The sequence below is a fragment of the Hippopotamus amphibius genome, chromosome 8 (genome assembly GCF_030028045.1).
Source record: "Hippopotamus amphibius kiboko isolate mHipAmp2 chromosome 8, mHipAmp2.hap2, whole genome shotgun sequence".
Taxonomy (NCBI): Eukaryota; Metazoa; Chordata; class Mammalia; order Artiodactyla; family Hippopotamidae; genus Hippopotamus; species Hippopotamus amphibius.
Genome location: NC_080193.1, coordinates 27,644,136 through 27,658,482, shown reverse-complemented (window position 1 = coordinate 27,658,482; position 14,347 = coordinate 27,644,136). Strand labels below are relative to the sequence as shown.

Below are 14,347 nucleotides of genomic sequence, written 5' to 3'. Positions count from 1 at the left end.
TCATCTGAACCCCAGGCATCCTGCCCTAGCCGGGTTCACCCTGCCAGGCGGCCTTCAGGTCCTTTCCACACTTGCTCACGTGCTTATAGGCTAAGCTGTGCTTGAGCGTGAAGCCTGCACGAGAGGGGCTGGCCATCCAAGTGTCCACAGCTCCTGCCCAAGCAGGCCAGGACACACCAGGGAGACAGAAACCGAGGACCACACACTGCACAGACCTCCTGATGGAACCACACTCCAGTTCACAAAAACTTGCCTAGACACCAGTTTTCAGCTGCCCTTCCATCCGCCTCCCACAAAGTGCCCTCATGCACACTGTCCCCACTGCCTGGACACTCGTCCGTCTTGGTGCTCTGTGTCACCCCCCCGGAGGGGCCCCACCCCAAGGACGAGGGGCTCCATCACATTAGCATGGCCATCTCCTGCCGGTCTCACCACCTAAGCCTCTTCAGGTGGGCTGCTCGCTTGTTCACCAAGGACCATGCACCCAGCCTGCCTGGGTTCCAGCTGTGTGACCTTGGGCAGGTTCCTTACCCTCTCTGTGCCTGCGGCGCTACATCTACATCAGGTAGCGACAGCTCCTGCCCTACAGGACTTTGGGACAAGAAGACGAGTGAGTGCCTGGTACCTGCAGCCGTCAGGTCCTCATGCCTGTTGCTGCTTCTCCTGGTCGTTGCCCCTGAGAGCCAGTCTCAGGTGGCGCCCCCCAGCTGTATCCCTGCCCACACAGAGCTCAGTGCACAGTAGGTGCTCTGCAAACAACTGCTGAGCCAAGAGCTCTTCTCCCTCCTTCAGGACACACAAGGCCCTGGCAGATGACCAGGACCAAACTCCCGAACCCCAAGGGCCAGGCAGCAGCTGTGGAAAGGAATCCAGAAGGACGCCAGCAAGCAGGAAGGCCCCTTGGATGTCCCTGTGCTAACTCTCCCGCTGCATAAATCCTGAGTAAGTGGAAACTTCACTGTTCCTGAAAAGTGGGGAGTTGAGGGGAATTGCGAGCGGCCCGACACTGCTGCTGTTAGTGGAGGTCTCTATTTTGGGGTGATGTTTACGACCCCCAGCATGGAAACGCTGGGGGTTGCACTTGGCCCAATGGAGCGTGGCCCCTGCTCTGCCCACGGCGCACCCCCACAACCCCCCCGCCCCCCGGGAACCCTGGACAATGATGGCCGCTGACAGGCCGGGAGCTGGGGCCCGGTCCTGCGGCCCCAAGGAGCCTGGGGAGCGTCCCAGCACAGACATCTTCCACATCTAGTTCTCACCTGGTGAGGCCGGGGCCTCCAAACCCGGGGAAGCCACAATCCCCTGCATGCCCCACAGGAGAACCTTGACCTTGCTGCCTGGTGCTCAGGGCCCAGCCTGGTGGGGTCTAGGTCAGGCCAGCAGAGGGGCAGGTGGAGGGATGGGGGGCTTACCTTGTCATCCCCGCCGCTCTCGCTGTCGCACTGCAGGGGGGAGAGAGAGAGAGGGGGGTGAGTCGGTGCCCACAGGCAGGCCGGGTGCTAGAGGGTGAGAAGGTGAGAGTGTGGGAGGGGGCCTGGGCTGGGGGGAGGGCCAGAGGAGGTGGCTTTGGGGTGAGCTCGGGGCCTCAGGTCTGGGGTGGGGGTGTCCTCAGCCAGCAGGACCAGGGGCCCAGGTACCAGGAGCTGGGAGGGACCTGGGGGCCCCGGCAAGCCCTGGGTCAGAGCTCCATCGAGGACCTGGGGGGGTGCGGTCCGGGAGGTAGGCGAGGCGGAGGTGAGACAAAGGAGCACACGTGACCAGGCAGATGCAGACCAGCCCCCCCCCACGCTACCAGGTAACCCCAGGAAACAGGTGGAGCAGCCCCCCATCCCCTGCCCTCAGGCTCCCTCCCAGGTGCTGAGCTCTCCAGGCCTGGGAAGTGGGGATGGCAGGGGGCAAGGTGAGATGCGAGGGTCTCCTGGGTGGTTATGAGGCCGATGGACCAGGGCGCAGGGGAGGGACTCTTAGGTACCTCTTGGGCAGGGAGACACGGAGGCCCAGCCTCGTGGGGGGGCAGCAAGGAGGGCGGTAGGACAGCCCGCGGCTGCAGGTGCTGCCTTCCGGGTTGTGGGCCAGGAGGGGTGCCTGCTCCCCCCACTCCGCCCCTGCAGATGCCCCAGGAAAAACCGCTGCATGTGTCAGCGCAGCTGGTTAAGGGAAGATTGTGACAATTACGCAAACAAATCTTTGTTTTCCGTTTTCAGCAAGCAGCGCTTTAAAAAGAAAGCCTGCTCTAGAAAGCACAGCCATTCTCCCCCTACAAGAATACAAAGCAAAAAGGATCTCTTCCCAGCAACTGTAATTGTGACACGTTTCTGTCAAGTGAATTATATTGCTGAAAATACTTCTCCCCGGGACGCACAGGAGGGTGATGGGCCCAAGGCAGACACGTGCTGCTTCTGGGGGGTCGTCCGCCAGACCCACCCTGCGACGGGCACATGCCCTCCACGCCCTGGGGTGAGGGCTGGGGTGGCTCAGTGACAGAGTTCAGAGTTGCAGCGACCTGCTTGGTGCTTTATCAGCCACTCACCACAACCGGAAAGTGACCCTGGGGACAGCGGGGACGGGACGGGCACTTGGGGGGATCTTCCTGAGGCTGACAGCAGCGCCATGGACCCTCTGCCCCCCAGCCTTGCACTGCACCCTGCAGGGTCTGGCCTGAGACCTTCACAAATGGCAGAAGGGACCGTGGGCCCAGTCTCCTAGCCACACAACCATGGTGAAAGGCCAGGACCACCCCTCACGGCTGGCCGGCTCTAGTGGGGTGGCTGAAACCCGGGTGGCACAGCAGGAAGGCGAGGAGGGAAAGGTGAGTGAGAACATGCAAAGCTTCGCTGCGCAGCCAGCTTGGACCGAGGCTTGCAGTGCACTTCAGGACGTCCTTTGTGCCAGGAGAGAAGGGTGGGGGGAACAGGGGGGTCATGGCCTGTGAGAAGGGAGCCTCGAGGAGGAGTGCTGTGGGGGGTCAGGAACCCCTCTGATCCTGCAGAAATAGCCAAGGTGCCAGGAGCTGCCAGACACCCCCAATCAGGCCTCTTTCTGCTTAATTAGTGGCCCCGAGCCCTTGAGGTGGAAACTGCAATCCCATCAAGCCGCTGAGGCCGGGCCTCGGGCTTGGCACACCTGTCCCTTGGGCCGCCTGGAAACACCCCGGGCCTGGCCCTGCTCCACCCCAGGCCCAGTTTCACATCCCTCTCGTGCTTCCGGACGGTGCCACTGGTGACAGCAAAATGATCTGACGTCGAGGAGGGGGTGAGGGTGCTTCCAGCGAGCACACGGAGCCTATAATTAACCAAACAGCTCACCGTCTTCAGTCAGCACAGGCTGCACTGTAAATGAATTCACGTTATTAAGTCCTACTGAATTAATGTTTAACTGCAATAGAGTCGGAATTGAATGAGGCAATTAATCAGGACAAGGAGGGAAAAAGAGCCACATCTGTCTTATGGGAGCTGCCTGAGTGAGGCGACCTTCATGGGGTTGGGCTGGTGGGGCACCCTGGAGCATCACCCTGATATGGGTGGGGCTCCAGGCAGGGAGTCCACAGCGCAGGAAGCAGACCCTGGGCCCCGAGGGATGTGCTGGAGCAGACGCCTGCTCTGACGCTGTGCTGCCACCGATGCTGTGCAGCCTTGGGCAAGTGCCATGACCTCTCTGTGCCTCAGTTACGCTTCTACAAAACTGAGCCAACAGCCCACCTACAGGACTGCTGAACAGCTTATGTAAGTGAATACATGCAAAACACTAGGACAGTGCTGGGTATGTACTCATCACGCTACACAGTGTGATGATATTTTCACCACCACCACCACCACTCACTGTAATTATTATTGTTTTCAACAAGGCCAAGAATAAGGGGTTCCCCTTTGGAATGGCTACAGGCCCCCTGACAGGGAGGTATCTCTCAGCCCTGGAAGGGCCAGCACTTGCCCCTGACCCTGATGGTTGGTGGCCGGAAGGGGAGCCCTCCTTGGCCCAGATGAGAGCCCAACATTAACCCTATCCTTCCCTGCTTGCCCCCCCGCTCCAGTCCCACTCAGCAGGCAGAACACTCCTCCACTGGCCTACCAGTTCCTCCCAGTCTGGTTGAGCCAGCAAACAATGAAGAAGCAGGGCCACTCATCCAGGCCATCCCCTCTGCCCATTCTTTAGTCAGCCCAAAGGCTTACAGTCCTGAGTGCACCTCAGCTCACCTGAGGGACCTCAGACCACATCAGCCCGGGCCCCAGGTGATTCTAATGAGTGGCTGGGAGAGGCACCCCCCTGGGAGCTTGAGACCACCCAGAGTAGGTCAAAGGCAGGTGTAAGCTCAGGGCCCTGCACCCCAAAGCCTCAGCTCCTCCACATCCCAGGCCACCGTGTCACTCACGCTAACAGATGTGATGTGGGGATGGCTGAGGGTTGCTGTGTATCGCCCATGTTCATGGACGTGACGTGACGAGGGATGTATGGTATCTCCCAGGCTTAACTGATGGCCCTCGCTGATCCCCACCCATGGGTGGACATGGCCTTGAGATACAGCTTGAGAAGCCATAAGCTGGATGAGACTTCATTTGCCCTAAATTTTTAAAAAAAATTTGCTGCCAACATTTAAAAATCTGGAGATTTCTCAGGAAATCCTGTGTCCTGCTGAGAATGGGGAGCCACGTGCCCATGTGACAGCTCTGCCCAGTTGCTGGGTAGGGCTCCCTGTGGGCTCTGCTCTGCCCCCTTCCTGCCTCTTCTGACGTCCAGGGAGAGAGCGCTGGGAACACAGCCCCATCCTGCCTCCTCCACGTACGGTGATGGTGGCCGCTCGTTTCACCTCTCTGAGCCTCAGTTTCCTCATCTGTAGAGATGAGACGGGGGGCCTCCATGCTGGGGTGGGTTTGGGGTTAAATGAGTCAGTGCAGGTGGGGCACTCAAAACAGCAGCTGGTTGGAAGTCTGGGCTCCATAAATGTGAGCTGTTGTCATCGCCATCACCACCTTCATTGTCACTTCAATGTCACCACCACCACCGTCATCACCTTCACCATCACTGTCACCTTCATCATCACCACTGTCCCCTTCGAGGTCAACGTTAGCTGCCCCCGCCCCTCCCTCCATATCACCCAACCAGCCTTTGGAGGCGCCTGAGACCTGCACGGGGCCTGGGCACAGACACTGTCCCCTGACAGTGACTGCTCCCCCAGGGGCACCTGCACAGGAGGCCTGGAGAGCTTGGCCTCCGTCACTGAGCCTCTTCCAGAAACCTGGGCAGCCGCTTGCTTGGGGCGAAGGCCGCTCATCACTCTCCACAAACCGACACGGTTGTTCAGCAGCCACGGAGACGGGCCTTGTTCTTCTCTCGCCCTGAACATTAATTACCGCGTCACAGCAGCTCTGGCGAAGGCTGCCGGCTCCCACCCCTCAGACAAAGGCATGAAAAATTCATGGGCAGGGCACCCTTGCCGCTGAGCATCCAGGGCCAGCCCAGAGTCACCGGTGGGGACAGGCAGGCTACCTCCTGATCACTGCGGAGCCTCCACTGTGCACTGGAGACAGGGGGTGAGGTGGTGCCCTGGGGGCAGGATGCTGGAGGGAGGGTGTGAAATCACCCCCGGCCCTGCTTCTGCTCCCCAGCTTCTCACTCAGGTGGCCCCGCATCCATCCAGGGCTCACAGCAGGCCGAGGGGCGGCGCAGCCTGGTGCTTGCGGGGGAGGGGGAGGTGGGCCAGGCCCCCACCCCAGCATTAGGGCCTTTGCTGCACAAAGGCCCACGGAGGCCTTGCTGGCAGAGCTGCCAGCGGGGAAAGGAGGGCCAGTTCTTCCCCCTGCAAAGACCTGAGCAGCTTCGAAATGGAAAAAGTCAGTGGTCTGTGTGAGTGGAAGGTGACAGGATGGTCTGTTCAGCCCACCTGACTGTGGGGGCGAGGAAGGTCTGAGCTTCTGGGCAATCAGTGCTGACCCCCGCCCTGGGCCATAGCTGTGTGGCTGGAGCTGTGCCCAGGGAAGCCCTGGTGGCACCAGTCCTCTGTGCGGGCAGTGCTCGCTGGGCGTGCCCTCGTGGCTCCCATGTGCACGTGTGCCAAGACATGGGGAGTCGTGTTCCGAGGCGTCACACATGAGCCCCTGGGCATCCTGTCCAGTGGGTGCTCTACCCGAGGGTGTCCCGCCAGATGTCCCAATGAGTGTGCGGCAACTGAACAGTCAGGCGTGGGGCCCAGGAGGGGTGGCCGTGTGGACAGCACGTGTCTGTGCTCGGGGCTCCCACCGTCCTGTGGCCCCACACATCAGCTCCAGCTTATTAAACACTCTGCTTGTTGGAGCTGCCTTGGAAGAACTGGGGGAGAAGGGAGGGGCGTCTCCATCTGGGGAGCAGAGGACTCCAGCCCTGGCGGAAATCCATCCTCCTCCATTGGTAAAGGCAGAGGTGGCACCTTTGTTTCTGCTACAAATGCTCCATGGGGATGTAGAACACTGCCGATTTAGCGATTCAGCTAAAATACAGAGCCAATGGGCTGTGAGCCCCCGCCGGGCAGGGGGCAGCCTGGGAGGAGGCAGCGCTGCTTGGTTGCAATCTGGAGTGGGCTGGAAGGCCAGTTTCCACCCTTGTCTGCTCACCTCCATCATGTAAACGAGCCCCGCGGCTGAGGGTTTCAGCCAGGCTCCACTCCCCGTTATAAGTAGACCTGGGGGGGTCTCATGGGCACGGAGCCTGGAGGGCAGTGCTGGGGCCTCCGTTGTCTCATCTGTGGAATGGGGCAGCTGTGGGGCTGTCAGGTTACCGGGTCTGAAGTGCTGGGCGGTATGGCGGTGGGAGTCGGGTGCACGGCTGGAGGAGGCTGGCACCACTCTCCCCTTAAGGGTGGCTGCGGCCACCCGTGCTCACCGTGGTATAAGCCCACTTCACAGATGAGAAAGCAGAGGCTCAAAGGGTAAAGGGATTTACTTACAGCCACGTGGCCAGTGAGCAGGGGCCGGGAGCTGGGTCCAGGCCCCAAATGGCCCTGTGCCACTGTCCACCTGCCCCAGAAGGTTGGCAGGAGTGGGGGCAGGAGAGAGGCGGAGGCCCGGAAAACCACAAGGTGTGGGGCTAATGCTGGGGTTGCTTCTACATACTTCACTAGTCCCCGCCATAGACCCACTTGCTTATGGATGGGGAAACAGAGGCAGAATGACTGGCAGCCCTCCCAGGGCTCGGCTGAAGGTTGGGTGAGCAGGCTCCCGAACCCTCGGTCTTCACCTGGCCCGTGTGGTCAAGGCCCTATGGCAGCAATTCCCTTGTGGCGGCTGAGACTGGACTGAGGTCCCAGTACTGCCCCTTAAAGGGCACCTGGCCACCTCGGCCCAGGAAGTCACAGTCGGGCCTGATTAATTAGGCATGATACCCGATGGTGGATCCTGAAAATCCCATTCTTGTTTACTCAGCTAATTCACTGTTTATGAGTGTTTAGGCTTTAAAGCAAAACAAAGCACTAATTACCCAATTAACAAGCAATTAAGTTACTGCATCCCAATAACCGGGGTGCAGACTGCCTGTGAGCAGAGAGAAGGTGCAGAGTAGACCACTGAGCAGAGACACGTCGTGGGGACGTCGTCCGTCACAGGTGGGGGCAGCGAGGATGGAGGGGCCCAAATCCAGCCGGGTCAGGTGCTCAGGCCACACCGCCCACCTGTCTGCCCCACGGCCCCTCTGGGCCAGAAGGCCGAGCCCCGCAGCCCACTCCCCGCTCTTGCCTGCGTGGAGCTGGTGGTGGGCAGTGGGTGGAACTCTGGGGGCCACAGTGGCCGCCAAGTCTGGCTGAGAAGAGATGGCCCTGCGGCCAGGCAGCGGGTTTCACAGGGCCCGTGAGAGACAAGGGGCTGGGGGCCCTGCTCCCGCCTCCAGAGCCTTCTCCTGTACTTTTGGACGTGGCTGAGAGCAGCCTCTGAGGGGAGCCGCCAGGGACATGGTACAGGGCTTGGTGGCAGCCCGGTGTCTCCCAGGCCCCAAGCTGTGGACACCACGGCTCACGGGCAGCCAGCGTGTGGTCCGTCTTCAGTGGGGAGAGTCTGGGGTGGAGCCGGTGTCTTGTGCGAGGAGAGGTCAGCGCAGAAAAAGCCACCCTTCCCAACTCGCTAAGCTTAAGAGGACCTGGAACAGAATTCCAGGCCTTCCACGTCTAGCCTGTGCGACCCTCCTGCAGCCTGGCCCCCCCATACCCCTGCCGTGGGGCAGCACCCCACACAGCACCTATGCAGAGTCCTGACCTCGCGCTGCAGCCAGCCATCTTCAGTGAGCTGCTGACTTCTCTATCCTCAGTCTCCTTCCACTGAAACCCAAGTTCCTTGAGAACAAAGATCTCACTCCGGGACTTCCCTGGTGGTCCAGCGGTTAAGACACCATGCTCCCAATGCAGGGGGTGCAGGTTTGATCCCCGGTCAGGGAACTAAGATCCCACATGCCACGCGGCAAGGCCAAAACAAAAAACAAACAAAAATGTACAAAGATCTCATTCCTGCAGTCCTGCAGTCCAGCCTGGGCAGGGAGTGAGTGAACGAATGAATGAATGACTCGGGGTGGGGGTACACACAGACCCCTGGACAGTGGGGGAGGGAACAGGTGAACAAACAGATGGATGGCTTGGGCTTTAAGCACTGACCTCCTCCTCCCAGCAGCCTCTGCTCTGGGTGTCCACGCTGGGACTCAGGCCTGGCACTTGCATCATGAACCAGTCATTTTCCCCCACAACTTTCTACCGAGGCCCATGCTCTCTGCTTTTTACTACTGTGTAGGGGCTACGTGGCCCCACCGTGAGAGGGGAGGCAGGATGCTCTGACAACAGGCGTGGAGGGCACCTCCGTCCTTCCGGGGAGCCCTCCCTGAGACCCTGCAGCCTCCAACCAGCCCATGAACAAATCCGCTGCCCCCAGATGGGCCCAACCTGTCTGTTCCTGCAGCCCCTGTCCCCCGCTCTATGCCTCATCTGTCCCCTCCCGTAGCTCCTGGCAACAGAGAAGCAACCATGTCACTGCTCAGTGCTGCCAGCACTGTCTGCTGTCTGCCTCACTCCCGGGGGCTGACGCGACGTCCCCAAATCTTCACAGGCCTCAAGGGCCACCAGCTGAGCTGGCACCCCTCCCCCACCCCGGCCACACTGTAACTGTAATTACACCTGCATGCGCTCACACTGCTGTGTACACGCACATGCCTGCACACACACACACATGCTCATGTGATGGGCAGGGTCCCATGCACTCTATTCCCCTGAGGAACGCCCATCCCCCAGGTACCCCGAGAAGGCAGGCCCCTCCTCCAGGCCTCCCCTCGGATGCACCCCTGGACCCTGAGCCTCAAGGCGCCCTCCACATCCTCTCCCCTGCCCACTTCATCCGCTCCGCGCACTTCTGCTGACATGACACATCTCTGCCGTGCTTCTCCTCTTTCCCATCCTCCCATCCTCTGGGGCCCCCATGGAAGCGGGGATTTCTGGGTTCTCTTCAATCCTCTGACCTTGGGGCCTGGAGTGGCACCTGACACACAGCGAGGGGGCCACAAATACTTGGGGACGGCCAACAGTCGCCACTGTAGGACCCACTTCCCACCCACCCCGGGCCCCACCCCTCTGCAGACACCACCGCCCTTGACTCCCATCCCAGGGGCCTCACCGGGGCCGGGCCAGTCTTTCCTCTGCACCGAGGACGAGGACGGTCTGTCACACCAAACCCGTTCTCCCTTTCCTCATCAGCGGTGCTCCCCGCAGCCCTCGCTGGGCCGGAATAATGAACGAGCCCATGTCAGGAATGAATAAAAGATAGCCCCCGGCCCCGCCACCCGCTGCTGACCTTTCTGGAGTCGACTGTATTAATATATTCTCCTGTTGTCAGACTCAAAGCGCTAACTGCCTTATGAATTATTTATCAACACAAAAAGTCTTAACCAGAACCGTGTTAACATTAATTCCTAACCTTCTGGGTCCCGGCAGCCCCGCCTGTTCTGCATAATTGAATTTCAGCTCCCAGTGGCCCAGCCAACACCCTCGGCAGACACCCTCGCACTCCCCAGAAGGACCGTCCCTCCAGCCTGGCTCCTGGCACACGTGGCCGCGGCCTGGAGGGGTTCCCGTGGGCTCTTCCAGAGCATCTGAGTCCAGTCTCCAGGGACAGGACCTGAAGGTGCGAGGGGGACGGGGGCCTCCGGGGGCCTGAATTGCTCTGGGCTAGCCTGAGGGTCAGGGACTGACTGCACCCCAGGCTGGGCCAGGAGGGGAGTGTGCCCACCACCCCTCCCCCTCTGCAGCCACCCTGAGGGTGGGGTGGGGGCTGGCCGAGAGGGGCTGGAGGGGTGGGTCCAGGGGCAGAAGCTGTCTGCTGCCTGGGGTCAGGGAGGAAGCTGGGAAGGACCCAGCACAGGCGAGGGGGCTGCGGTGGCCCCCACGAGCCCTCCCAGAGTCCACTGCAGAGTGACCACGCTGTCCACAGCTCGGCCTCCCCCTCTCCCACAGGCTGCCTGCTGGAGAGGTCCACGGGAGAGGTCCACAGCCAAGTGCCCCTGAACGCCCGGCCCTCAGAAACTATATGGTGAACACAGCTGTCCTAAGCAACTAAGTCAGGGCAACCTGTTACTTAGCAACCGATGACCAGTACACGAGTGAGAAGAAGCTCGGCGGCCTGGCGAGGGGGTCCTGAGGTGGCAGGGCCACACTGCAGCGGGCACGTTCCTGGTCACCCTCCCATTGAGGGCTGAGGCCCATGACCTCCCCTTGGACCTGGGCTGGCGTGGCTGAGCTGACCAACTGCACGTGGCACACGTGCCCTAGGGCTGCTCAGAGCCGCCTTGCCCTTGGGGAGCCCCGAGCTGTCCCACTATCCCACAGGGGGACCCCCACGGAGGGCCTCGGGCTGCCATGGAGAGGGGGGGCCCAGGTCAGCCCAGGAGCCAGGCGTGTGAGTGAGGTCTCCTTGTGGCCTGCAGCCCAGCCACGGTGGCAGAACCCCCAGAGCTGAGCACACAAAGCAGCGGGATACAAGACAGCAGAACACACGCAGCTCTGGGGGCCAGTGGCTTCTAGAATGTCCTGGAGCCTTCCACATGGACAGCAGGTGAGGGGGAGGGACGCTGTGTGGAGGTCAGGGGCTCAGCATCAGGATGGAGGAGCTTGCTGGGAGGGGCCGTGGTAAGGCATCTGGGACAGCTTGCCCGGCTGTCCCTGCAAAGCGCCCAAGGGGGCCCAAGTCCAGGGCCCGCTAAAGGCTTGGCCCTGCTAAAGGCTTGGCCCCACAAGTGCCGGGTGGCAGGGTTCTCCCACCAGCGGCTCCGCAATGCGAGGTGGGCTGGTGCAGGTGCCTCAGCTCCTACCTCTGCTATGGGCGGGTGCCTCTTTCAAGGGCCTGCGGCCGGTTTGATATAAAATAATAGTGGGTGCGGGGAGCCTTTTAAAGATGGCTGCAAGATGCCACAGACACTTGAGGTTTTCTCATGAATGAATGCTCTCCTGCCGCTACATCCAACCCTCGCTCAGAGCACAAGATACACACGGGTTGGGGTGACACACCCATGTCACTCCCAAGGCCCAGACAACCCAGCCTGAAGCTTCAGGCCCCCAGCGGGAGCAGAGGGCCTCCCAGCTTACAGCCCGTCTTGCTGACCCCTCCCCGGAGCTCCCAAGGGGTGACCGGCCCAGCGGAGCGCCAACGCCTGATGTGTTTGGGTGGCTGGGACGAGACTTGCTGGCAGGCCCCTCCCTCCCTCCTCTTGGGCCCCCTGCACAGCTGCACCCCACCTTGCATTTGCCCTTGGCCTGACTTCCCTGCTGGCTCTCCCTGGGATGCTGCCCCTGACCGCTGGCACAGTTGCCCCCAGACCACCCCCCCCCACCCCCGCAGCGGCCAGCACTCTCTGGAAGCACCTGCCGCTGATGTATCTGCTTTCTCCCACCATCTCCAGACCAGGGTAGGGACCCCAAGGGCAGGCAGCTCAGAGGCCATAGGCCCCAGTGATGCCCTAGGCAGATACGCGGAGTGTGACAGCGACCCGCCCCATGTCACAGCAGGGCCCTGGCAGGCTCGTTTATTCTCCCCACAGCCCTGTGGGGGCGGATACCGCAGCTCCACCCTCTCACAGATGAGAAGCCTGGGGCACCAGGTGGCACCCAGCCTGGCCGCTTCACCTCCTCTCCCGACCTGAGACCCCGCTTGGAACTGTTCAGTGGGCCCCTCACCCCCTAGGGCTTTGCAGAACCTTGGAGCTGTGGTGCAACCTCCAGGCGGGCAGTGGCTAGTGGCCTCTGGCTCTGCCGTCCCTGCCTCTCCCCTGCTTGGCACCTGGGGGCCACACATGACCTGCGGAGGCAGCTCCAACGTGTTCCTGATACAGCAGGGCCAGGAACCAGAATATTTCCTAACCTGGAGGCCCAGCCGTCCTGCTGGGTCAGGCGCCCAAAGCCTAAGGGGTCTGGGTGCCCAGGGCTCAAAGAGACAAGTCGTTGTCCAGGTCTGTGCCACCCCAATCTGACTGTGACCCATGGGGGCTCTTGGAGGGCCTCCCCCAAGCACACACTGGGGCGTTGCTTCAGGAGAGGGCAGGCAGAACACAGCAGCGGGGCAGGGGGAGTGATTTGGTCTCAGGGCCAAGAGGCTGGGGCGGGACCCCTGGGAGCACAGGACACCTCCTTCTCCTGCCCCAGCACCTGGCAGGACAGAAAGTGGCCATAGGAAGTTTCTTGGCCTGGAGAGTGGGTCCCCAGGACCCCGGAAGAGCCCAGATGCTGGGGCCCTGAGGGGGAGGGCGTGCTGCCCTGGCCTGCCCAGTGCATACCCTGCCCTAGCCAGGTGGACCTCTATGGGGGACAGTTGAGTGACGCGCCAAGGACCCGGCTGCCTGCAGAGGATGGCCACAGAGGGGCCCAGACTGTGCCCACACGACAGCCCCAGCAAGCAGAGCTGTCAGACGCGCACGGCTCCACTTAGGACCGCTCATGGGACTTCCCTGGTGGCGCAGTGGTTAAGAATCCACCTGTCAATGAAGGGGACACGGGTTCAATCCCTGGTCTGGGAAGATCCCACATGCCGCAGAGCAACTAAGCCCACATGCCACAACTACTGAGCCCATGCGCCACATCTACTGAAGCCCGTGTGCCTAGAGCCTGTGCTCTGCAACAAGGGAAGCCACCACAATGAGAAGCCTGTGCACTGCAACAAAAAAGTAGCCCCAGCTCGACATAACTTAGAGAAAGCCCACACCCAGCAACGAAGACCTGACACAGCCAAATAAATAAATTAAAAAAAAAAAAACCAAAACTGCTCACTCCGGTAAAATCCCGAGCCCTTGAGTGCTCCTCCCTCTATACCAGCACCCCCCCACCAACACCCCCTCTTAATCTAGCACCCATCCCCCCATATCAGCACCCCTCTGCCCACACCATCTACATCTACAGCACAGTGCAGGTCACCTGCTCATCTAATTTATCATCTATTCTGTCCCTGCTCCAGCTGGGGGTGCCCAGTGATTCAGTGTCTAGACCCTTTTAGGAAGAACCTGCTGCCCAGTTGCCTGGAGAGCAACCCCCCCCTTCAGTGTCCGCTCACAGGAAGCTGAGCAGAGGCCCCCAAGGCCATGCCCTGCCTGGTACCAAGGTCAGTGATGAAGAATGGTCCAGCAGTCCTGGGCATTGTCTCCTCCCGCCCCTCCTCCCAAAAGTCCCCAAGACAAACCCCCTACGTTGATCTCCACATCACGGTCTGCTTCCCTGGGAATAACAACTGCAGATATACCCACATGCCTCATTCAAAATCCCTCACAACCGGCCGAGGAGGTGGTGCTGCCGGCTCCCCCCACACCCCCCCCCGCCCCCCCAGGCCAGGAGAGGTGCTGGACGACAGGGGCAGGGGGAAACAGGCTCTTTACCAACCCACAGAGGAGGACTTCCGTGCTCCTCCACCTACTCAAATGTGGGGCACGGCTGCACCCCAGGCCCCCTGAGAGGTGGGCTGAGTGAAGGACAGACGGATGGAAGAACGGACGAAGAGAAAGACGCGTGGGTGGGTGGACAGGAGGCAGGCCAGGCACGGGCTGGGTTTGCATCACAGGTGAGGACACTGCCCACTGCACACCCGCCATCCCTGGCAACCCCCGAGCCGTGGCCATCTCCCTGCGGCTGACGGACTGTCCTGTGCTCAGCGGCGGCGGGGAGCATACAGCTCCCAACTCCAGGAGAGCCTGACGGGCTTTTATTGCTTTTGTACAAATTACGGCTGCTCGGAAGTGGCCCAAGGAGCAGGGTAATGGATGTCATAAACCTGCCTCATAAAGACAGAGCCTGCGCCGCAGGGCTGTGTGTGCAGCGGGTTAGCAGAGGCCTGCGCAGCCGGAGCCAGCGGATGGCTCTGTGTGCAGGGGGATGCGG

General features: G+C 61.1%; 1 protein-coding gene across 10 annotated transcripts in view; it reads right to left on the bottom strand.

Annotated features, from left to right (window-relative positions):
* FBRSL1 (fibrosin like 1) overlaps window positions 1–14,347 on the bottom strand; it is an 85,675-nt gene that overhangs the window by 30,959 nt on the left and 40,369 nt on the right. For all 10 annotated transcript variants that reach the window (XM_057745818.1, XM_057745828.1, XM_057745819.1 and 7 more), the window contains one exon: window positions 1,413–1,442. In XM_057745818.1, coding sequence (XP_057601801.1) covers window positions 1,413–1,442 — 30 coding nt within the window. The remainder of the gene's footprint in view (window positions 1–1,412; window positions 1,443–14,347) is intronic.